The sequence below is a fragment of the Barbus barbus genome, assembly GCF_936440315.1.
Source record: "Barbus barbus genome assembly, chromosome: 43".
NCBI lineage: Eukaryota > Metazoa > Chordata > Actinopteri > Cypriniformes > Cyprinidae > Barbus > Barbus barbus.
The window spans coordinates 21,430,511-21,456,399 of NC_136721.1; the positions used below are offsets into that span (position 1 = coordinate 21,430,511).

Here is a 25,889-nt window from a genome sequence, read left to right on the forward strand (position 1 = left end):
ATCAGGCCTTTTTATGAAACGCAAATAAGTACAATGTAATTTTAAATGCTGTAAACATTCAAATGCAGAGAAGAAAAATACCATGCTGAACAATGAATGTCAACAGAAAGACAAACAGCTGAGCATCACAGTCTGCTTGCCGCCCGGTCTTTATGTCATCAACTACACAGGCACTTCAAGGCCTCAGATGGTAACAAAACAGAGAGAATCATGGCGTGCACAAAGAAAATGATTACCCCCCTTCTTCAGAGCGACCCTCGCATGCGATCCGTAAGAGCGCCGCTATATTCTACCCTCTCATTGTCTGCGCTGCAGCAAAAAAAGATATGTAAACTTTCAAAGAAGGAATGGAAGGTTAAAACCACATAAAATTCTTCCAATGTTTAGTAATATGTGGAATGCTCCATCAAACTCAACCCTCATCTGGTCAAACAGCCTTCCTGAGAAATGGCTCCTCTGGTAACAGTTCAAACACATAATAACATGTTCAAAAACAGGAGTAAAAATGAACAAATCATTAAAAGGAGGAATAACGTTTCCAACAAAACTATGGCAAAATACAAACACATAAACCCTGTTCGAACATTCACACTTCCTTGAAGACACATAAGAGGAAATTACACATGTAACACACACACACACACACCTGGGATAAAGAGTGTGCTTATTGCATTTCGTTACCCCGGCGACTGGCTCAAACGTTACCGGAAGTCTCCATCCTGAAAAAATTATGGTCAACAGCACGTACATTGTGGCACACTCAGCTTTGGGACTCAAACTTGTGATGATCATTTTGACTATTTAAATCCCTATAGCTCAAATGTAGCTATCATCTCAATAAGAAACATTGTTTTTTGAATGAAATTCAGCACCTTGGCATCTTCACTATTTTATCAGGCATATTTTATCAGTGACATCCTGCAACACAAGGACATTTCATATCATAGCTAGAGGCTGCATAATTCAACAATGGATTGCAGTGTGTTCATTTCAGTATGTTTTCTTTTCATTTTGATCATTAAATCGTTTTTTTTCCCTTCAAAAGTCATGATCCTGAGGTAATCTTTGCAGGCATCTTGAAATCTAATTTGGTAGATCGCTACTTTGAAATCACACACAAATCTGTCAAGAGTTTTACATTCAACTTTGTCATGTAATAAATACATTGGGGGAAAAAAATAAAAACAGCTAGTTGGAGGCGTGGCTTATGTCTTGGAGGTGGAGCTGCTGGCTAGCCAGGGGTTTTGATTGGTTGTGCATGAGTACAATACCGCCTTAAACAGCAGAGGGAGCAGCTCCAGTGGAATGGCCATCATCTTACCTGTAACCAATAATGACGTCATTAGCAGAGGTACATTTTGATTGGCTAACTGCTGCAAATTCAAACAGCATCATGAAATAGATGCGCGACGAGATTTTAAAAGAAAATAATGCATATCTATGAAATACTTCACACCAAATCTGAAATACTGTGCTGCAATGAAACTAATTTGAGGCTAAAATGTTTTTGAGCTGTTTTTAGGTTTTCAACTAAATGCTGGAAATAAGCAGTGGACATCTTCATTTGAGTGCCAGTGAGAGTCAAAAAGATTTGGAACAAAATGGGCTTTTTTTGTAAGATTTTTAATGGTTTTGAAAAAAGTTTCATAAGCTCACAAAGGCTGCATTTATTTGAGCAGAAATAGTAATATTGTGGAATATTATTGCCGTTTAAAATAAATTTTCTATTTGAATATATTTTAAAATGTCATTTATTTCTGTGATGCAAAGCTGAGAATACTAAATGTTGAAAACATTAACTAAACATTTTTTTTGGTGGAAACCATGATATATTTGTTTCAGACTTTGTTCATGAATAAAAGTTGAAAAGAAAAGCATTTATTTTAAATAGAAATCTTTTGTGACTCTTTACTGTCACTTTTGATCAATTTAATGCATTCTTGCTGAATAAAAGTATTAATTTCCAATTATATATTACTCTATTACTCTGTTTATAATTTCTTTAAAAAATGATACAGATACACACCTGAGGTGTGGCGTATTTCAGAAAGGCAGGTGATGATTTCAGAGAAGCGTTTGCGTTGGCGAGGGTGGAGTCGTTCTGTCAGGTCCCGACACACGGACCAGTAACGTTCACTTAACTGTTCCAGCGTGGATGTGTTGCACAAACCTGCCATATCTGCAACACACACACACTCAAATTACACACATCTGCTATGGCCACAAAGATCTCAAAGTTAGTGTATGTGTGTATTACCTTGATTGAGCAGGGTGATGGTCTTTAAGCAGCTGTACTCCTCATTGCTGATATTTAGTTGATGAAACTTACGAAAGAGAAAATTTAAACTCTCCATGACCTCCATAGCATCCTCACCAAACCTGCATACACACATGCATACATTCATAAAGATTTTGGACCAATGAGATTTCAAGGTGGGCGGAGTTACTGTGCCCAACTGGTCATTATCGTTCATACCCCTGTAGTGTCTGACTGGACGGTGTGTACTGGTGTGTGATGTTGGCCAGTTCTCCCAGTATCTGTCCGCTGTGCACCGTGAGCGAGGAGAGCAGGATGAGCTGATGCCAGGAAGCCCCCAGTAAACGAGTGCAGTCTTTGATGGACAGATCGCTGTAGAAGGGTAAACGCTTCAGCCAGACTATCTGTCTGAATAACAGCTCATCTGCTATACGACAGAGCAGAGCCAACAGCTCCGACTGAGTCACATTATACCTTAACAAACGTCAGAGAGAGAGAACCTTAGACTTGAACAGGCTGGTTTGACACAGTAAAGAGCAATGTAAATCCTCCTTTGCGAATATGTTTAGGGATGAGTAATATAGCAATGTTATAGATAAACAAATAGGATTATATTATTAAATATCACAAAGGTTTATAAAATTTAAATGTGAGCAGCAAATCAGCACATTATAAAGATGACACTGAAGACTGGAAATGCTGAAAATTCAGCTGTATATCACAGGAATAAAATGCATTATAAATGATAGTTTATTAGAAAACAGTTATTTTAAATTTTTTTAAATGATAAAATGTTTTTAAAGATAAAAAAAGCCATCCAGGTGCTCCTGGGAATATTTTTAAATGATGATGCAAGCAAATCACACAATGAATTTGTGTGTTGAACAATTAATTAAAACATGATTCACTGAAATAAATTAAACATACCAAGCTTTAAAATAAATTATTCTAGTAACCCTTAATTAGCAAGTACAAAAAAATTAAATAAGAAAAATTTATTGCCTTTATGAGGGATAAATATTGCTTTTATTTTCAGTTTCACTCTTCGGATCATCCATTAGTAGTAGTAGTTATTTATTTTTATTTCCATGTCTGCATCTAAGGCTTGATTACATAAACACAAAATAATGACCAAGCAAACCCAAAACATATTTAAATTAACATATGATACATTTTTCTGGTAAGCTCTAACTAAAGAAGTCATATCACCCATTAAAAAATAACTAAAAATATATCAGCATTTAGCTCAAGGTCAGGTGCGTTTTCAAGACAAGCTCCCATGTTACATTTACATAAAAATGGTGCCATAGTTTTTCAGATCTGGACCATTAAACCTACAGCTAACACAGACTTTTGGACACTTAACGGTCAAGTAAGAGTGTAAATACCCACAATATTGCTTCTTTTAAAAAAACCCACCACAAATTTATTTTAAATATGCAATATATTGTCTAGACTTAAACATGTCCCTTTTGAAAACGTCAAATGCAACACAAAATTCATGTTTGATATTTAATTCTGTGTGTGTCTTACCCCTCTTCTATGACCATGGGTGTAGTGAGAGGTGTGGGGTCTTCAGCAGGGAGCAGCTGGGCTGTCAGTGTGTGTGACTGCGGCTTCAGCCTGCTGCCAGTAGAGGGCGGTACAGGATATTTACACAACAGGAAAGAGTGTGTTAGCTGAGGACTGCTGCACTGATCTCCACAGGACACAGAGTATGTGCTCACATCCACAGAATGGCTGCAGAGAGAGAACCAGAAAGGAAATTTTACATTGTACATGCCATATATACAAAAGCAATCTTAGCATAAATGGAATTTGATATAAAGCCAAAAATCAACATGAAATAGCATTTCCAACAGTCATTTTAGTAGTAGTTCTTGATTTTATTTTTAATCTATTTTTTAATTTTTTTTAAGTTTACTAACTTTATTGCATCCTTTTAGCTTTTATTTTAAAAATATGTCTATATAATATTAAGTTTTAAATTAATTTATTAGTTTTTCGTTATTTTAGAACCTCTACTTAAACTAAACAAAAATGGGAAATGTTGCCTTGACAATTAGATGAAATAAAATAGTTTTAAGTTTTCAATATTTTATCTCAATTAACCTTTATTTAAAATAATATTTTTTTTAGTTAACAATAATATCTTAATAATAATAACATTGACTTAATAATAATAATATCATGGATTTGCAACCCATTTCGATTCTCACATATTCCCACAAAGTCACATGTTTAAAAGTGCAAAAAAATACATTTTATCTATGAATTTTATGCATTTGGAACTGACCAGATAGTGAAACGTGTCTATTTATGGAAAAGACTGAAGAAAGACTGTTGGAAAAAAGTTGTTTCATTTTAATTAAAAATGATGAAAACAAACATTTTTTTCTTTGTGAAAATGAATTAAAATAGAATAAATTGAGTGTTTCTTTGTCGTTTCGACTGCTAATGTTGTGGTAGTATGTGATTTTTTAATAACACTAATATTACATTTTTATGAAAGATTATGCAAAAAAAAAAATGTTGCCTTTGGAATAACATGCAAAATACATAAAAAAAAAAAAAAAAAAAAAAAATATATATATATATATATATATATATATATATATATATATATATATATATATAAAGTAAAAATAGCATAAATTTTGAGCATTTCTTTATCTTGTTTCTACTCTTTGCTCACGTTTGTTATAGCATGAGGTTCGTTGCACAACACAAATATTATTTTTTTTTGAAAGATTATGGAAAAAACAAACATTTTTGTCTTTACAATGACATGCACAATAAATTAATACAAAAATATGAATAGCACCAATTTAGTTTCAACTCTTTGCTCACATTTGTTATAGCATGTGGTCATTCCACAATGAAAGATTAAAAAAATAAATAAAAAACTGTCTTCACAATATCATGCACAATAAATCCATTAATTAAGAACTATACACAGCATCAATTTTGAGCATTTCTTTATCATTTTTCCACTTTTTGCTATTTTTAGTATCTGGTTCGTTCCATTACACAAACATCTCCTAATTCAATTTAATCAAAGCCATTTGTCCCTGCACATGAAAAGGACAGGCGCAGGTCAGCGCGTCCGTGTGGAAACGGATTCGAACATCTCATTCGGCTCACACCTGTTTGACAGCGTGGAGAGAGATAAGGTCTGGCCGCCCTCGGAGATACTGTTGCCAGGTGAACTGTGGCGACTGTAGCCGTGGCTCCACGAATCTGATAGTTCAGCTCCTTCTTTAAACTCCTGGCCAGACATGATTCGTTCGATCTCCTCCAGTGAGATCTATGCAGAGAGAAGTAAAGTCGTGACGTATTGTCAAGTATGGTGACCCATACTCGAAATTGGTGCTCTGCGTTTAACCCATCCAAGTGCACACACACAGCAGTGAGTAGTGAACAAATCCACACACACACACACACACCGTGAACACACACCCGGAGCAGTGGGCAGCCATGCTGCAGCGCCCGGGGAGCAATTGGGGGTTCGGTGCCTTGCTCAAGGGCACCTCAGTCGTGGTATTAAGGGTGGAGAGAGCGCTGGACATTCCCTCCCCCCACCTACAATTCCTGCCGGCCGGGGGCTCGAACTCGCAACCTTTCGATTACTAGTCCGACTCTCTAACCATTAGGCCACGACTTCCCCTAAATGGAGAAAATCAGTGATGTGAATGTTTCCGGGAAATAAAGGATTGAGATTGATAAGTAGTGGAGTGGTTTGTTGTGAATAAAGCTGAAATTGCTGATGAGAACTCATGTACTCGTACAGATTTTTTTTGTATGTTTTAAGTCTGACAATAATAGACAAAATCAATAGCAACAGGTGTGTCTGGATAGGCACTCAGGTCAGAACAAGCTTTTGCTTCTCTTGTGCCCATCCTCAATTGTTATCTGTCGATTGTGGTTTTAAACTGCGCAAGATGTAAACTAATGCCTGAGAGACGGCGACAATCCAACTAAACATTTCAGTGCATATAACAAGGCCACAGAGACACACACACTATGCATCTCAGTCTCATGCTCTACAGTCTACATATTATATGCTATATACATGCTTTTAAGAAAGAGAGAGAAAGGGAGAGAGAAGGAGAGGGTTTCTGTTTGTATCAAAGAACAATTGATCTCCTCCATTTGTGGCCTTCACAATCTCCCTCAGCTCTTAGAGGAAACACAAAAATGAGACGCGAGCTATAGTACCCAGCGGCAAGAAGCACTTAAGGTTAAATTCTGCAGGAATGTGCAGAGATTGTGTGAAGTAGTATGAACAATTCAATCAATTCAATCTATACACTACAGGTTTGGTAGGATTTTAAAAATGTTTTTAAAAGAAATCTCTTATGCTCACTGAGGCTGCTTTTATTTGATCAAAAAGACAGTCAATTGATTTAAAAATACAGCAATGTTGTGAAATATTATTACAATTTAAAATGTTTCTATTTGAATATACCTTAAAAGGTAATTTATTCCTGTGATGCAAAACTGAATTTTCAGCATCATTACTCCAGTCTTCAGTGTCACATGATCCTTCAGAAATCATTCTAATATGCTCATTTGCTGCTCAAGAAACATTTCTATTATCAATGTTGAAAATAGTTGTTCAACTTTTGTTGACCCCGTGAATTTTTTTCAGGATTTTTGATTATTTGAAAATTAAAAAAGATTTATTTGAGATAGAAATCTTTTTTAAAATTAAAAACGTTAGTCACTTTTGATCAATTTAGTGTGGCCTTTGCTGAATAAAAACATTATATCGGCACCCTTGGTAAATATGATCAAAGAAGGCTGTGAAAATTAATCTGCATTGTTAATCCTTTTGATCTTTTATTTTTTTTTAAATCACAAAAATCTAAGCTTTCATTGGATAATAAGGATTTAAAATGGGGGGAAATATCATTATGAAATAAATGTTTTTCTCAAATCCTCGTTGGACACAAATATTGGTACCCCTAGAAATTCTTATGAGTAAAATATCTTTGAAGTATATTCCCATTCATATTCACAATTTTGAGCACTCCAGGGTGATTATGAACATGAAATTATCCAGCCATAGCTTCCTGTTTCACAGAAATATAAATAGGAGGGAAAACAAAGCCCAAATTCCCTTAATCATCCATCACAATGAGAAAAACCAACAAATATATTTCTGATGTGCAGCAAAAGATAATTGAGCTTCACAAATTAGTGAAGTGGCTTTAAGAAAAAAGCTAGAGCAGTGAAAATTCCCATTTCCACCATCAGGCCAATAATTAAGAATTTCCAATCAACATAAAATGTTACGAAACTGCCTGGAAGAGGACATGTGTCTATATCGTCCTAAAGCACGGTGAGGAGGAGCGTTTGAGTGGCTAAAGACTCTCCACCACAGCTGGAGAATTGCAGAAAACAGTTGAGTTTCACACATAAGGTTAACAAAATCACATTTAGGTTTTTTTTATATATATATATAAGGAAAAAGACTATTTTTAAAGCATACAAATGAAATATGGACACTCCAAAAAGGAGGTTTTGTCAGATTTAGCTAACTTCTGGGGACTAATTTGTCCTCAAACAATATCTACGTAAAAAAAAAAAAACAAAAAAAAAACAACAGAACTGTCTTACCTGTACAGGTCCAATCATTTTATTCCTCCCTCCTGGCATCCCGTCCTCTCTGATTGCTGAAAGAGAGATACAAATGTTATGTTTTGAACTGCATACTTCCATCCTACAAATACTCTTTCTACAATATTCATTTACTGTGAATAGCAATTTTGTACTAAAAACCTGGAAGATTTGTTATCATTTGCCAAAATGTGAAAAGAGAGCACAGCATAAATATTACATCCAAAAATGCAATTCACTCAGTATGTCCTTATATGTTCAATTTGGTTAAATACAAAGATTTTTCTTTGTCTCATTCTTGACTGATTTCTCGATGGGATTGCCAATAATATATATATTATATAAAATTGATTAAAAATTAACCACATTCTACAGTATAAAAGCAGGTTGCTAGTATTGCAAATAAAATATTGTTAAGTTGTTGTCTGATAAAGCAATAAAGACCAACAGCTCCCTCTGGTGCAGACCACAGGCAAGTACATCAACAGTGTTTGCTATAGGCTAAATAGAAATGGTAAATTATTTTAATGTTTATGTGTGTGAGAGAGTTTTGCCCAAAGAAATAGACAGAGAGGGACATCATGCTGTGGATCAAGAAATCTGTTATCAGCGTCGCAACCCAGATCTTCTGGATCTGACCCAGATCTGATTTCTGTGCATTTTTCTTCAGGCATGCCCAATCAAACCCTGATCTATATCTCTTCATTTACATAATAGAAAAATCAGATATCTGCTTCTAATGAAACAGCATCAAAGAGCAGATGAGAGGGATCGAGTTAAGAGGTAAATACATATTAAAAAGTGCATAATCCTCGAACATTCTGTTTTTGTGTTTACACAGAAGACATGTGCTGCATAATTAGGGTGAAATTGTAATTCTGAATGGATGTGTGCAAAACAGGAGGAAAAGAAAAATAACACAGGTAAAGTTCAGATAAAACAAGGCCAAAGAAAAAGATTAAAGGATGTCTTAGCTGATTAATAGCCAAGTTTTAAAGTTTTATGGTCTTATAATATTTTTTATCAAAAACTTAAACTAAAAATAAATCATGGTTATTTTTATTTTCTTTTAGACAAGGATGATGATGATTTTAACAAAATAACATTTTCATTTATATATAAATTATACTATTTTTAGAATAAATCAGAATTTGAAATCAATGTTATATTACATTATTATATATATTACATTATTGTAATATTCATATATGCTATTAATTTATAACATATTTTAGTTAATCATTTTTTTAATTGTTGTTCTAATTTTCATTTGAATAATAAATAATAATAACCTTGATTTAAACCGGTTTTGTCACTGCGTTTCTGAAGCACAGGTCTGTATGTAAACATGCTGGATTTAATCAGGACCAAATCTGCTGGTTTGAATCATCATCACCTGTGTGTGTGTGTGTGTGTGTGTGTGTTTGTTTGTGTGTGTGTGTGTGTGTTTGTGTTTGTTTGTTTGTGTGTGTTTGTGTGTGTGTGTGTTTGTTTGTGTGTGTTTGTTTGTGTGTCTGTGTGTGTGTGTGTGTGTGTGTGTTTGTTTGTGTGTCTGTGTGTGTTTGTGTGTGTGTCTGGCTCACCCTTGCGGTTCATTCCCATCTGAAGGCACTTCTGCAGTCTGCAGTACTGACAGCGGTTGCGCTGTTTGCGGGACATCTGGCAGTTCTTGTCTCTGTTGCAGTGGTAGATGCGCTTGTTGCAGATACTGCGTTTGAAGAAGCCCTTACAGCCCTCACAGGAAATGATGCCATAGTGCAGCCCGGACGCCCGGTCACCGCAGATCAGACACCAGCGCTCACCGCCATTCTCTACAGAGAAAGACAGAAAGATGTAATTTAATTACATGCAAATTAAAGAGTGAGGCCTCGTTTTTCCTACTGAAGTTTACATTTCTTAAGTATTGGGGACAAATTATCAGTGTCCATAGTAAGTAGTACTATCAGCTTTGTATAAAAGCAATACAAAATCAATGCTATGTCTTCATGTAGAAAGGTAAATGTTTATGTGGGAGGTTTTGCCGACCTTTGGTGACCAGATGTATAGTAAAACATGAATAATCTAATAAATATTAATAATACCTTAATTAAAATCTAAAAATTTTATTAACGAAATAAATAAATACATGAATGTTAATTTTATAAATAAATTAATTCATTAATAAAATAAAATACAATCTAAAAATGTAATAAAATAATAAAATAAAATAGTATATAGTACAAAATATATTACTTAATGTTATTTATACATTATTAAAAATTAAATTAAAATGAATTTCAAGAAAATCTAAACATAGCAGTAATACAATGTATTTAATGTTATTTTAATGCATTATTAAAATAAAATAAAATAGTTATATTAAATAAAATAAAAATCTTAAAATGTAAAAATAAATGAAATAACATTAAAATATATTAAATAAAATGAGAAGTACATTAAAATACATTATTTCATGATATTGTAATACACAAAAAATAAAATGAAATTTAAAGAAAATAAAACATAAATATTATTAAAATAAAATAAAATTCTATTTAAGATATGAGAAAATGTAAAATATATCAAAGCAATAAAATATATTATTTTGATATTTTAATACATTATTTAAACAAATATGAATAAAATCAAAAAAATATCACAAATAATACATCTTACGATATTTTAATACAATGAAAAGATAAATAGGTTTAATATATAAATACATTGATATGTATATCAGAAAAAATATATTTATCTGTTATAAAAAACCCCGAAGCACTAAGCATCAGACACTGGGATATAAATATGTGCGCCAATGTAATCTGACAAAATAAATAACCTTTTCGGTTAATATTAAGAAAAGGAAAAAAAAATCATGACACATTTTTTATGTCTGATAGTAGGTTAATCTGAGTTTAGTGAGCTGCTGAAATCATTCTAATCACAAACTTATAAAGTTAAATAAACTTCTAAAAGTTCTTATCTAAATCTCAGCGCAACAGACAGCAGGATTATTATAATAAAGTGACATACGCGAATGCCAGGAATCTTCTGCAGTCTCACTGTGCGTTTGAGATGACTTACAGCATCATGCGGCGTGACCCAGATTTCACTACAAACCGAAGAGACACAGAGCTGGCAGGAAGGGGGATGGGAAACATAGAAACAGAGACGATTGAATGCAATCTATATTCAAACAATATTACATGGCCTCACAGTTGAACTGATATCCAAACAAACAGTAGTCGAAATTTCCAGGAATATGTACAATCCCATACAGGGACTTTGCAATGATTGCCTAAATGAATCCACGATAGCTTTAAGCACCCAAATGAACTGATTCACAGAAATGAATCGGCTAATCTTCTTGACATATGTTGGTTTCTCAGAAGTGCTGCTGAACTGTAGGGGGGGCAGTTGAGTGTCGGGGTCACGGAAAGGTCTTCTAAAAGCCTGAGTGTCGTAAACGCTATGGAAAGCACTCAACCTAACCCTGAACTCTAAAGCCATTTTACAACCCTCGAGAAGGCTGTGTGTTGTAAGGGCACAGTAATGTGTGGATTGGGTCAAACACAGGTCAAACTTTATAGCAAACAAGAACTATGGAACACACTTTTTTTTAAATTGAACAGGGTGACATACATGAAAACACACACACATCCACTCTCTCTCACTCCATCTAATGCATCCAATGTCCAAATAAAAGCAATAATAGGATTTAAAAAATAAATAATCACCCACAGGCTAAAAAACTGGCATCATCATCATCATGCCACAAAACATCTCATCACATTCTGACAGAGACAGAATGAGGAAGAAACAGGCCACTCTTTAAAAAGTGGTGGGTCGCAAGTTCACAAGCCAGAAATTGGTCAGAGGTCTGTTCAGATTCAGACAGACAGCAGGGTGAACGAAACAATTCTCTCAAATGCAAATAATGAAATTAAATTATACCAATTTGTATAATAAAATCAGTGTTTAGTAAACAAATTTCAATCAATTTTATTGTTCAGACAAATATATGGACCAGCAGTTGAACCAATGCAGTTTATGGTCATCCTTAATTGGTTTTAAGTTTGATGTTAAGAAATTAAAGAAATTTAAAATAAGCAGGATAGAATTCTGATATACATATCAGCATCAGCTATTAAAAAAAATATTTGTTGAACAGTCAGTGGGCTATAAATATATACACTTATTTAAGCTTGAAAAAAATGTATGTAAATAAAACTAAATTAACCTTACAATTCTGCAAAGTCAAAGTAAAATCAGTATTTGCTATGCAAATTTAAATCAGTTTTGTTTCTGTGTTATTTTAACTTTGCATGCAGCTGGACCGGTGAAAAAAAAAAAAAAACTACAGTAAAATAAATTAACACCTATATCCACTCAGCAAGGATGCAGTAAATTGATCAAAAGTGGCAGTAAAGCACATTTATAATGTTATTTCAAATAAATGCTGTCCTTTTGAACTTTCTATTCATCAAATAATTCAGAAAAAAACCCCTAAAAAATATAAATCAGGGCAAAAATTTTCAACATTAATAATAATAAAAAATGTTACTTGAGCAAAGCAGCATATTAGAATGATTTCTGAAGGATCACGTGAAACTGAAGAAGACTGAAGTAATGATCCTGATCCGTCACAGGAATAAATTATATATTAATTATAATTTTGAAATATTACAAATTATATATTTACATTATATAAATGTAAAAAAGTTATAAATATATTCAAATAAAAAATCAGTTATTTTGAATTGTAATAATATTTCACAATATTAGTTTTTACTGATTTTTTTATCAAATAAATACAGCCTTTGTGAGCATAAGAGTGCATGTGCTCATAGCACTTATGAGGGCATGCACCAACAAAGCTGTGTTTAAAATGTTTAATGCATAATGCATTCACAAAGCCTGCACAGTGCATACTGCATATAGTATTATTGAGTAAGCTCCTCCTCTCTGAACAGGCCTGTGATTCTGCTGATCAGAAGGAACAGTCGTTTCACAGTCAGCGTTTAATGATGATGCCGGCCCATCTAGTTCACAGCACCAGAGAAAACAGCAGGAGCAACATATCCCTTGATTTCCCTGCATCCCTCTGTCATTCTCACTCCACGTCTCTCTATCCCCCATTCATACTGTTCTAGATCTGTCAGTGTGTATTACCGCCTCCTACATTCAGATGCAATGGAATTCACAAGCCTTCTGTGTCTTCTTACTATCTTTGTAGCTGGTTTATATCACTCACATATTACCAAACCAATGAAAATAGGACGTAATGGCTTTGGAGGAAATTGTTAATAATAAAATGACCAGAACATGATTTGAACCTCAGCCATCAAGTATCTGTGAAATATCTGAAGATGATGATGTGAAGGGTTAAAAATAGACATTTCAACATTCAATTATTCTTCATATTGGTTTCTACTAGCAACTGTCTGGAATTAGCTGGTTGACTAAATAACAACCAAACCATTGCACATGCTAAACTGATAGTGATACTAGTGATAGACTTATCCCAGCTAAAACACCACCAACATTGAATTGAGTATATTTCCACTTGTAAAAAGAAGTGTGCTTAATTATATTGAATATGCACTTGTAGTATGCTTGTAATATAATATTAATTAAATAAAAGGCCACTTAATTGAACTTAAGTGAAGTTAGGTGTACTAAAGCAAATAAACATGACTATGTTTTAACACACTTAAGTACACTTAAGTGCACTTTAAGTGTCATATTATGTTTTATTTTAAAGTACATTTTAAAACATTGTTTTAATTTTTTGTTGTGCTTTAAGGTACACTTATTTTGATGTGCTGACTAAACTATGCACATGAAATTAAAGCACATGTACATTTTTGAAAATAACTGATATTACTTTTAATTACTAAATGAACTAATTAATTACTAAAATTAATTACTTGATCTTAATGTCAACTGTAGTGTCAGTGTTATATTAGATATAGCTAAAGTTTTAAATTGCAACTTCATAATTACAAATAAATACATGACATACCAATTTTAATAGAAATTGCATTAAAATTGCATTTGGATAAAAGCGTCAGCTAAATGAATAAATGTAAATGTAAATGTAAAGTATATTTTCAATTACCATAAATGCTTGTCAGTATATTCGGCTGTACACTTTAACCATATTTCAAAGACAATATCTTTCAATTGTGAAATTATATTAATTATAATTAAGTCCTTAAGTGGGTTAAAAAAGTAAACTAACAGCATTTAATATAAATATATATTTAATATAGAATTAAATATAAAAAAAACTATTATACATTTTATACATACTATCATAGGCCTGCATTTTTTTTATTGTAAATAGCATGCAATTATGTGTCTGTAAATAAAACTAACATTAAATATAACATTAGCAATGTTATCAACTGTTTGCTTACCAATATTCTTCAAATCATCTTCTTTTATGTTTGACAGAAGAAAGAAACTCATACAGGTTTGGAACGACATGAGGGTGAATAGAATTAAAATTTTTGGGTTTGCAATTAAGAATATTCTTTAAGTGTTATTTTCATAATCTACTCACAAAGTATGTTGAAGTGTACTTCTTCACAAGGGTATTTACACTACACAATAAAGTTGCTGTAAATTTCATTTTCATACAGTGTAACCTCTTTCTTCTGATTAGGAGGAATGAAGGATTTAAACCTGCAGAAGAACCCGCCCGGTGTGACCTGATCCAGCATCTAGATCATTGGTCTGTGAGCCCCAGTCCTATTTTATTGGGTTTTAGATATGCCTGGTTACTTCATATGATCCTATATATGCGCGTTGACCTAGTTAAGACATGTTGAGTGAGAGGGTCGCCATAGGCAAAGAGGATTGTGGGAAATGCACCCCTATGGTGTCCAGAAAGATTAGGGGCAAACATTTCCATGGAACAAAACCTCAAAACACACACAGAAATGTTTTGCAGGTATTAGACAGGTGTGTTTTTGCTCCCAGCGGAAGGCAGAGCGTATCAAATTGCATGATTTAAGCGTACGCTAACTTCACGATGGCGAAATGTATCCATCTACCACATCTTCTCTATTCGCTTTGATCATTATATCTTTCATCAATTATTCCCAAGAGTCTTGCCAACATCTCTCTCTTTCTGTTTGTCTTTTTTTGTCTGTCTCTCTGTCTATGCAAATGAACCCAGCTTCGGCCAATCAGAGAGCTCCGATTCACAGCATCAGGAATCTCAGCCAATCAGAAGCCAGCACTCAATGCACATGGCCAAATTCATAGCGGCACATCATTTGGGTCATATATAGTTCATCTCAAATACAACGAACACAATGAGGATGTTAGCTCTGTAGTGACTCATCCAGAATGTGCATGTTTGTTTATCATGGCAGTTTCTTCATGCGAGAGAGACAGAGAAAAAGCAGGCAGGCATTCTCCAGTTATCATTTAACTCTTTAGACGACAAGCAGCTAGTCTTGTTTATCTGATTAGAGTCAACACGACAGGAGAGTCAAGGTAATTATATCAAGGTAAGGGTGTCTTATGCTTTCTCTTCTGATATATTTGTAGCTTTCTCCATCTCTCTCTGTAAGTTCAGTCACTTTTTTGTCTGATTTGGTTGGTTCAGCTTAATGCATTGTGACACTGACCCAGTTCTGCATATGCAAATGACTGCAATGCTAATTAGAATCAAATTATTTTATTATCAGAAATCAGTGTCTGTACAGTATCAGGATCTATGTCATGTGATATAATTATAGCACCTTATTATATACCATGGTACTGAATGATTATCATATCCATGTATCATGGCATGCAAACTATACATGTGTATATATCTATCTATCTATCTATAGTACTCCAAAGGGTACTCCAAAGAATATATGTAAAAAAAAATGGTAATAGTAGTTTAATAAATACCATGGTACTGATTACTATATTCATGTACCAAGTTACTTCAAAACATATTATTTATTTTAAAGAATAAGGTACAGAATAAAATAACATACTAAAACCATAGTACTTTTTATATTTACCATGCTACTGAATGGTTTCATATCAATTTACCATAGTATTTAAAGGGTGCTCGATAGAATATCATGGTACACATGAAAAAAGGTGGTAATACCACAGTATTTTGTTATATACACTGGTATATAATGATTACTACACTCACGTACCAAGGTGTTTATAGGGTATTTTGAAGAATATTAAAAAAAAAATTACTTTTTGGTAGCTTAGTGCGCATTAGAAGATTCTCAAGCAAAAAAAAAAAAAAAAAAAGTATATAACTGTATTTTGTATTTCTTACAAAAGAAATAAAACCACATTGTTTTCGGTCTCTTCCTAGCTAACAAAAATCAGAGCGCTTATGATGTACGACTCTGTACGCTTTCCCATTTTTAATTCAAATCAATACCACTAAAGACCATCATACAATAGCAGATGATTACAACCACAATAATAATTATATGCTAAAAAAAATCAGCATATAATTGCACAATCTCCCAGTGCGATCTAACACAGCCGGATGCGTGTTTAATCAAATAGCAAATGTAGATAAGATACAGCATATTTAACACTGAGTTTGGGACATGCAAAGACAAACCTGGTGCATTCTGGGAACATTCAACGCTGTCGGTGAGTTTGGATGCATAAGAAACCATCGACCGTTGGCTGTGCCCTGAAAGTACCATATACTACACATGTCAACTCTCTCCTAGCAAACCGGCTGCCGCTTTCCTCGTTATTACGGCTGCGATATACATTCATTGATGTCGTTGGGTTTAACATGCGAGCAACTCACTGACCAATGAGTGCAAACTGCAGTAGGAACACTGGAACATCAGCTGGTAAGACATTTCAGACATTTGTGACCTTCAGACCTACAAAACAGAACTTTACAGACAAAATACTGACCTACCGATGTCAAATTAGCTGAGAAAACGACATAAACCTCTCAAACCTTCACTTAACAAGCACAAGATGGTGTGAAAGGTATAAGGTAAGCAATTCTGCACTTTTGGTGTTTATTCAAAGGCTCTCTAGGGGTTTAAAAGACATTTCATATTCAATAATATTATTGACTGCACTGATAATACTGAATAAAAACTAAATGTTTTGAAACATTCTGTACGTATAAAACACTATATAAATAAATGTTACTTGAATAGAATAGTTGATCCAAGATGTAGATGAATTTGTTTCTTCATCTGAACAGATTTGGGGAAATTTAGCATTACATCACTTGCTCTCCAATGGATCCTCTGCAGTGAATGGGTGCCGTCAGAATGAGAGTCCAAACAGTTGATCAAAACATCACAATAATCCACAAGTAATCCACATGACTCTGGTACATCAATTAACATCTTGTGAAGTAAAAAGATTCATGTTTTTAAGAAACAAATATTCATAATATTGCTTTCTCTAGTGAAGAGAAATTTGAAGAAAACGTCTTTGCACAAATCAAGCAGTTTACAAGCAAAAACAGTTCTAAACTAAACTGGTCTAAACAAATATGCCTGTTGACTTTGATGTGAGAGGATGGACTTTTTCACTGGAGGAGGCTGGAGTGGTGTGGATTACTTGTGGATTATTGTGATGCTTTTATCAGCTGTTTGGGCTTTCATTCTGACGGCACCCATTCACTGCAGAGGATCCATTGGTGAGCAAGTGATGTAATGCTACATTTCTCCAAATCTGTTCTGATGAAGAAACAAACTACATCTACATCTTGGGTGGCCTGTGGATGAGTAAATTCTCAGAAATTTTTCATTTTTGTGTCAACTATTCCTTTAAATATTATAGTACTATAAAAAAATAAATAAACAAACCAAATCACCAAAATACTTTTAGCCAATCAGATGCCTAGTAGAATCCCTGCTTGTTTACATATTGTGCCTAATTGCTGACCTAACTTTGACTCCACTGCCACAGGGAGTGAAGGTGATGTCACCAGTGTGAGTGTGTGTGTCCGCACGCTTCTGGAACTCTCTTCCGCCACTTTATGGCTTAATTGGTTTCTCACATAAATCAAGTGCTTTCTCTAACAATGTTCGACCCTGACTTGTACAGCTTTACAACATCATGCATGCATGCATCACAGGATTTGTTGGCAACATAAGATCAGAAGCTCCTGAACTTATTCTGACCTCTAAAAGGTGCACTTTCACCAGAGCTTTGGAGAATGAGAGAGAGGGGAAAAAAGAGCTCTGTGACATGCTCTATTGGTGAAACTGAGTACTGCAGACACTTGGATGTTATTATTTTTAACTCCCTCTATATTTAAGTTGTATTCCAGAATGTCACAATAGCAAATGCTCAACCCTCTCTTAAAAATATTAATAAAATAAAAACACAATTTTAAAAAAACACTGTAATGTTCACTATTCTGCGCAATCTAAAAATATTTGAGACACAAAGCACAGAAACGAGTGTGCATTAAAGCCAGTAGATGTCAGCACTGAGATCCTGCACCGTTTCCTCACCTGTGTCGTCCTGAAGGGAGTTCTCCTCATAAAAACCTGCAGATGGGAGAAAGAGTGAGAGAATATGAGGAGGGAACAGAAAAAGAGGACATTAGGAAGTCGGTATTTATTCATATATTCATATAATATAATATACAGTATATTAATAATTTGAATTGGATTTTATTCTTATATGTTCAGTATTCATTTAAAATTAAAGTTTTAGTAATTTTGTTATTTTTATTAGCCTTTGCTTTTTAAAAATTGTTTTACTTAGCTTAATTTATATCCATTTATGTTTTAGTAATTTAACAAACTGGGACTTCGATAAGTTTTTATATACATTATATTGCCAAAAGTATTGGGTCACCCCCTTCTAATGAACAGGTTTGACTTTAGTCATTTCTATGATATTATATTATATATAGTTGTATTGGTCACCAAACACCAATGACTTGTACATATGCGTACAGTAATTTTAGACATGTCCAAAACTGTTTCAACAGAGATTGAAATACAATTTTTAAATACATGAACTATGTTTTCATCTTTGTTGCCACAGTTTTGTTAGTGCCTTTTTCTGTTCTAAAGAAGGGGGTATCACAATACTTTTGCCCATATAGTGTATGTACAAGTCATTGGTGTTTGGTGATGAGTTTTTGGCTCAAGGTCTGCATATAAAGTCACACCAGAGGTGTTCAGCTGGAATCAAGACTTGGCTTTCTGCAGACCAGTCAAGTTCTTCCACACTGACTCAATCAATCATGTCTTTTTGAACCGTGTCTTATACACAGAGGCACTGTCATGTTAGAATAGAAAAGGGTCCTGTCCAAACTGTTGCTATAAAATTAGAAGCACACAATTCCCTAGAATATCATTATATGCTTAAACATTAAGATTTGTACTCATAGAAATTACTAAAGTAGTCAAACCTGTTCATTAGAAGGGGGTGACCCAATACTTTTGGCAATATAGTGAATGTGACCGTGGACCACAAAACCCTTTTTGATCCATATTGTTGGCTATTAAATATGCTACTTATGTTTTGTGGTCCAGGGTCACATATAAGCGTATATTTTTTTGACTTTATTTCAGATTTATTTCAATTAACACTAAATCAAAACTATTTTAATTGTTTAACTTTAATTTTTTAACTTCAATTTAATACTATAATTGAAGTCCTCATTGATTTGCACCAAATAATTGTTGCTAGATTATTTATGCTTGCATATCTTTATTGTAGTTAGCTGCTTTTCTTAATTAAAGCTTCTTTTGAGTGACACGAGGATGAGTAAATTTGTACATTTTTCATTTTTGGGTGAACCATCCCCTTAAATTCCTTCAATAAATATTTTCACAGGCATTTCAGCCATTATCATCATCTATTTCAAGCTAAAATGAACATTATAATGTTCTTATAATGGACACACTTAAATGTTGCACAGGAGTTCATCGAACCACAGAGAACATCAAGAGCGCTTTAAAACAAAGCCTCTTCTCTTTCTTAAAACAACACTTTCTCTATCTATCTTCCTCTAATACACACACACACACACACACACACCCATCTGCCCAGTCCTCTCACTTCTGTCCCTCAGGACGTGACCTCTGCGACCTCTTCAGAAAGTGCCACGTGTGTGTGTGTGTGTATGAGTGTGATCTCCTCGGCTCGCTGACAGCTGCTGATTTTTGATCTGCCACACACACAGGGCTCCACACACACACTCCAGCAATCCATGGCATATGGTGGAGCAGAACACACACGCACTCCACCAACCGCAGGCTCCTTGAAGATAATCTAATATCTGAGATGGCTGTAGGCCGTTGGAATTGAGCTACAGTACCAAATACTCATCTGCCTTCGGTGCTACACACATTTTCTCACTCCATCCCACTGAACCTCAACAGACCATTGAAGTATTTACGTTTTGGACAATGTTAAACAGGTTAAAATGTCTAGGATTGGTTCTGCTCAATCTAGAGCGGCTAATACTGCTTTCCATTAGTGGTTCACCAAACTGTATTTTTCAGTTATATATATATACATATAGTGGCTCTAAAAAGGTTTTGAACAATTAAGATGTTTTGACATTAAAATGTTTGAATATCATTGCATTTAATAGTCAAATTATCAAACCAGATGTTGCGCTAAAGTTTGACAACCAGAATAGATAAGTTATGATATAAATATAAGTATATCTATTGTTTTGTAAAAAGAAATCAAAATACATTTATATGCTACTTTGTATGATATTTTCAATCTAAAGCAATGAAATTTTGTGCCTTTAAAGTTTGCAAATATTTTGTGGTCACTGAAAATATTTATAAAATGACATAATTTAGTGATATTAATATAATGATGGCAAAGAAATGTTTTCTATAAATAATAAATACATATTTTGACATTAAGCTCAATAAAGGTATTTCATACAAAATATAAATAATAATTTAATGATATTAAATGAAAATGTTTTTAAAAAATTAAATACATTGGTATTAATAACACTAAAAGTGTATTTTATATACAATTTAAATTAGTTTAATAATATAAAATGGACATGTTTTTATAAAAGAAATAAATGTATTGATACTAATATCAATGTACATTTTATATCAAATTTACATGAAAATTTAATTTTAGCAAATGGAAATGTTTTTATGAAAAATAAATATATTAATATTAATAAATGTGTATTTTATGTACAACTTAAATGTAATTTTAATTAGGCTATATTAAATCGAAATATAAACATATCTATATGTTTTATAAATAATATGAAATATAATGGTATTAATATTAATAAACACGTATTTTATACACAATTTAAATGTCAATTTAATGACAGCAAATTATTTTTTTATAAAAATAAATATGCTGATATTAATAAATGAGTATTTTATCTAAAATGTAAATTAAATGGAAATGAAATGCTTTATTATTAATATATAAATATATCATAAATATTCATATATACATAATTTACATGGACGTTTATGAATCTGTAAAGCGGAAATCATTCCGGGCAGATTATCTCAAAGCAAAACAAACAAACAAATAATAAAAAATATATATATTGGCTCATTATTAGGCCGATTTGTTTTTACAGATAATGCGATTTGAGTTGCGATTTTAAATTTGCAAAGTCAAGCTTCAGCTCAATATTGTCAATAATGTGCAGCACAGTATGAGTATCATTACCCTGCTGAAAAAACAAAACAAAAAAACAATAGAAACCATCACAGAAATTCTTATAGTTTCCATAAAAACCATTATAAAATACTGTTTTGGGCATTATTCTATTCTATGACCATCCCTATTATTTTATAAGAGCTGATAAAATGTAAAAATCTGTAACTTGAATGCAATGTAAGTCACTTTGGATAAAAACGTCTGCTAAATGCATAAAAATTTAAAAAATAGGAATTACTGTTGTTCTGTTGGTTGCCACCTGCTAAATTACATCCCACCAATAGAATGCATCAAACACCAGTAGACACCATTATAGTTTACATTAAAACCAATACAGTTCCCATTATAACCCTTAAATCCATTACATTTTCTATTGTGTTTTTTTTTGGGGGGGGGGGTCTACGTTTTTTTTCTGCAGGGATTATAATGGTATTACTACTTTTACAGAATTACTGAATTTCACAGGAAAGATTTGTTTATTTTTTATAAATAAAGAACTGTATTTATTTAGTCAATTATTAAAGTATTACATGTTACACGGGCTGATTTATTCATTTTTAAGTATTTGGTAAGTGGGAAACGTTCCAATGGAAGCAATGGAATAGGTTGTAAGTTAAAAAAACTACTTAATATGTATTCACACAGGCCAAACACACACAGAGTCTCACAGGTATAGGGACATATGCATACAAAAGCAAACTCGCACATACCAACACCCCACCCCCCGCCTGCAGAAGAGAAGGATGAGGCTGCCCAGATGTCTTCTGTTCCACTTGGCTGATGGAAGGAAAGAGGGATCGGGAGGGGAGCTGTACAGATGTAGTAGTGATATGTAACCTGAATATCCATTTATTTTCCATTTTCCAGAGCTTCATCATTCAGATCCAAGGACATGAGATCCCAGCCGACCCCCCTGAACCTCTGCTCATCACAATGTGTGTGTGTGTGTGTGTGTGCGCATGTCATCTACACTCTACACAAATCCAGGCCTAAATTCATGATTTATGTACACTGAAGAATGTGGATTAGGATTTACTTGAAAAAAGATAGGAAACTATTTTCACTTAGTAACTGCTAATAAATATCACAAATAATTACAAAGAAACACCAAGTAGCACACTGATTCCAATGAGAAATTGTGTAGTATTTGGATTTCCTATTAAAACATGTGTCAATCATTCTTTAAGAGTGTTTTAATCACATGTAAAATGTCTTGTTTTAACAAACAACCTAATAAAATGTGATATTTTTCAGCAATAAATGGGTAAAAAAAACAGGTAAGATTTCTGTACTCAGAAAAGATCATATCACAGATTACATGTATTATTTATTATGAACTCTTTGCATATGCTATAGCACAGAATCGGCTACTGTACTTCCATTTTCTCCAGCTTCTGCTATAAAAATGTAGTTGCTTTACTTACAATAGAATCATATTTAATTTCTGCATGTAAGCATTTTATTGCATGCTGTTTTAGAATTGATTCAATTTGAGATTTGGTTCAAATATGAGAAAATGAGAGAAAATTTTAAGCATCTTTTTAAGATATTTGCTATGTTATCTATAAAAATTCAAGCTAAAAGATATCGAAAACACAGATCCAACACCTTTAAAGGAAAAGTCCAGCCAAAAATTAAAATTCTGTCATCATTTACTCAGTCTCATGTCGTTCCAAACTTATATGATTTAATTTCCTATGCTTAACACAAAAGAAGATATTTTGAAGAATTTTGGTAACTAAATAATTTCAGTTCCCACTGACATTCAGTATATTTTTGTCCACATAATGGAACCAAAGCTTTTTATTTACAAACATTCTTCAAAATAAGTCTTCCCAAGAAGAAAGTCATACAGATTTGGAATGACTTAAGATTTCAAAGAATTTTCATTTTTCTCTGGACCATCCCTTCAAAATGCAATGCTTAAAAAGTGCAGTTTATAAAGCAAAATTAATGGAAAACAAAAACTCTCATGGTGCAGAACGAATCTACCTGTTCAACATGTCCGTCGAGATTTCTATGGCAACAAGAGGGTCAAAACAAGGGGTCATGGAATGGCCAGGGGCAAGGGGGGGGTTATGATCCCTGTGAGGGTGGAGGACAGGAAGTTTATCTTCTAGGTGTTTATGACATGTGTTTGTTTATTTGTGGGGGAAGGGTATACTGACCTTAAAGACCAAATCTCAAATCAAACATGCACGCACACGCACGCACACACACACACACACACACACATGTTGGGTTTCCATGTTTTATGGGGACATCCCATAGGCGTAATGGTTTTTATACTGTACAATCTGTATGTGCTATTGCCCTACACCAACCCTACACCTAAACTTAGCCCTCACAGGAAACATGCTGCATTTTTAGATTTTCAAAAAACTTTATGCTGTATGATTTATAAGCTTGTTTCCTCATGGGGACCAAAAAATGTCCCCACAAGATTAAGATTTACTGGTATTACTATCCTTGTGGGGACATTTGGTCCCCAGGACGTGATGAATACCAGGTGCACACACACACACACACACAAACTCCCTTTCACCTACAGTAATTGTACTATTAGTAATGGAGGAAATTTGAGGGGTTTTTAACTTGATATTTAAAGTCTAATTTATATAAATAACTAAATACGATTACATCTTACATTGAAAATGTTTATAAAATGTATTATGCATATAAAGCACATACACATTAGCATGTCCTTCCTCTCTCGTTTTCCTCTCCGTAAGGTCAGTGAGAGGAGAAAGGTCACTCAGAAGTGAAAGGTCAAGGCTGTTGACTATACAGTTGTATTCTGGTATGTGCGGTGACCAATCCAGTGTTTCTATAGCAACACTCATATAGCTAGACTTAATGTAACTGTTGAATTATTGAGTTTCAGGTTCTGTAAAAATTTAACATGTTGGATTTGTGTGTGTTTGTGTTGTCCTCAGTTGCTGTATTAATGTGTGCATATATGTGCCAAACAGATGTTGGAAATGCAGCTGTAAAATTTGGTAGTCCTGGCAACCTTTGTGTGTGCTAAAAACAAGCTGGTCATCTTAGAGTGTACCCGTTTCCTTAATGTAGTTCATGTTTTAACATCTAAATTAAGTGATTTTATATATATATATATATATATATATATATATATATATATATATATATATATATATTTGAATCACTTAATTTAGATGATCAACCTATGACTCAACCTGTGACTAATAGCTCTTACACCATAAATATAGTGTAACATTATTCGTGAATAATTTACACCAACAATAAACATTCATTCTCTTCAGACAGTAATGGTAAATGCTTCTCTTATTACGCATCCATCTGATACACCTCTATATAGAGGGTCAAGACATGACCCCGCTCTACCAGAGCAGAAGCTACTGATTAATTACACAGCATGTGAGTTTGATACACTTTTTGTGCTAATATCACATTACTTAGCATTTTACCGAGTCACATAAATGATCACATTTGCTGAATCCTGCTAACCCTGAATATGCAGAGACATCTTTAGATTGTAAATTGTAATCTTCCAACACTCTTAAAAAAAGGTTCCACAAGGAGGTTTTCACAGTGATGATATAGAGAACCTTTTTTGTTCCAAAAATAACCTCAGTCAACAGTTCTTAAAAAGAACCAATTTTATTATTGTGAAAAACAATAATACTGTTTTCCACTATAAAGAACCTTTTATAGATGTGAAGGGTTCCATGGATGTTAAAGGTAAAAATCATTAATGAAGATAAAGAACCTTTTGGAGTGAATGATCTCAGGACCATCACATCCCATAGTAACATGCATGGGCTTTAGTAATAAACTGAGTAAAGATATTCAACTTCTATTTGTTTCCAGGTGAAAAACAAAGTTTGTAATTAATATATTATTATTATTATTATTATTATTAATATTCTAAACAAACTAGTGTAATTAATGAATAAATATATTTTTTGTACATATAATTATTTTTTTCTCTATTGATTTATCTTCACTGATTATAAATGCTACAGCTGCTTGTTTGTTGTTATCGACGTGTTTTTGTGGCGCTCGAGAGTGATTCGCTCAAGTTCAAAAGTTCATCTTTTACGATTCCTCGCGGTCGTGCATATAAAAAACATTCCTCAGCAGCGCTTTAAAAGACCTCACTGTCCCCAAACTCCAGCTCTATAGGTCCATTCATCACATTACACACACATTTTACTCCATACACGGGTAACAATTTACAAATTGCATTAACACTGCACAAAGTTCCATTGAGAAAGCTCTAAATGTAGGCTACATTATTTAAAACAAACGCGTGAAGGATAATTTGAGAAACAAGAAAGCACAACAATACACTTTGCTTGAATTATGCCCTCATGCAAAATACAAGATTCAGAACTGT

The 25,889-nt window shown here is 33.4% G+C and overlaps 1 protein-coding gene across 2 annotated transcripts in view; it reads right to left on the reverse strand.

Annotated features, from left to right (window-relative positions):
* The window catches only part of LOC306862446 (nuclear receptor subfamily 6 group A member 1-B), a 26,127-nt gene continuing 238 nt past the window's right edge, over positions 1–25,889 (reverse strand). Inside the window, exons 2-10 of one of the 2 annotated variants that reach the window (XM_079405254.1) lie at positions 18,340–18,375; positions 9,463–9,690; positions 7,880–7,935; positions 5,404–5,564; positions 3,791–3,997; positions 2,477–2,731; positions 2,258–2,379; positions 2,027–2,179; positions 1–1,321 (exon numbers count right to left, since the gene is read on the reverse strand). In XM_079405254.1, coding sequence (XP_079261380.1) covers positions 1,206–1,321; positions 2,027–2,179; positions 2,258–2,379; positions 2,477–2,731; positions 3,791–3,997; positions 5,404–5,564; positions 7,880–7,935; positions 9,463–9,690; positions 18,340–18,375 — 1,334 coding nt within the window. In that variant the 3' untranslated portion in view covers positions 1–1,205. The remainder of the gene's footprint in view (positions 1,322–2,026; positions 2,180–2,257; positions 2,380–2,476; positions 2,732–3,790; positions 3,998–5,403; positions 5,565–7,879; positions 7,936–9,462; positions 9,691–18,339; positions 18,376–25,889) is intronic. The other variant, XM_079405255.1, reaches the window with a different exon arrangement.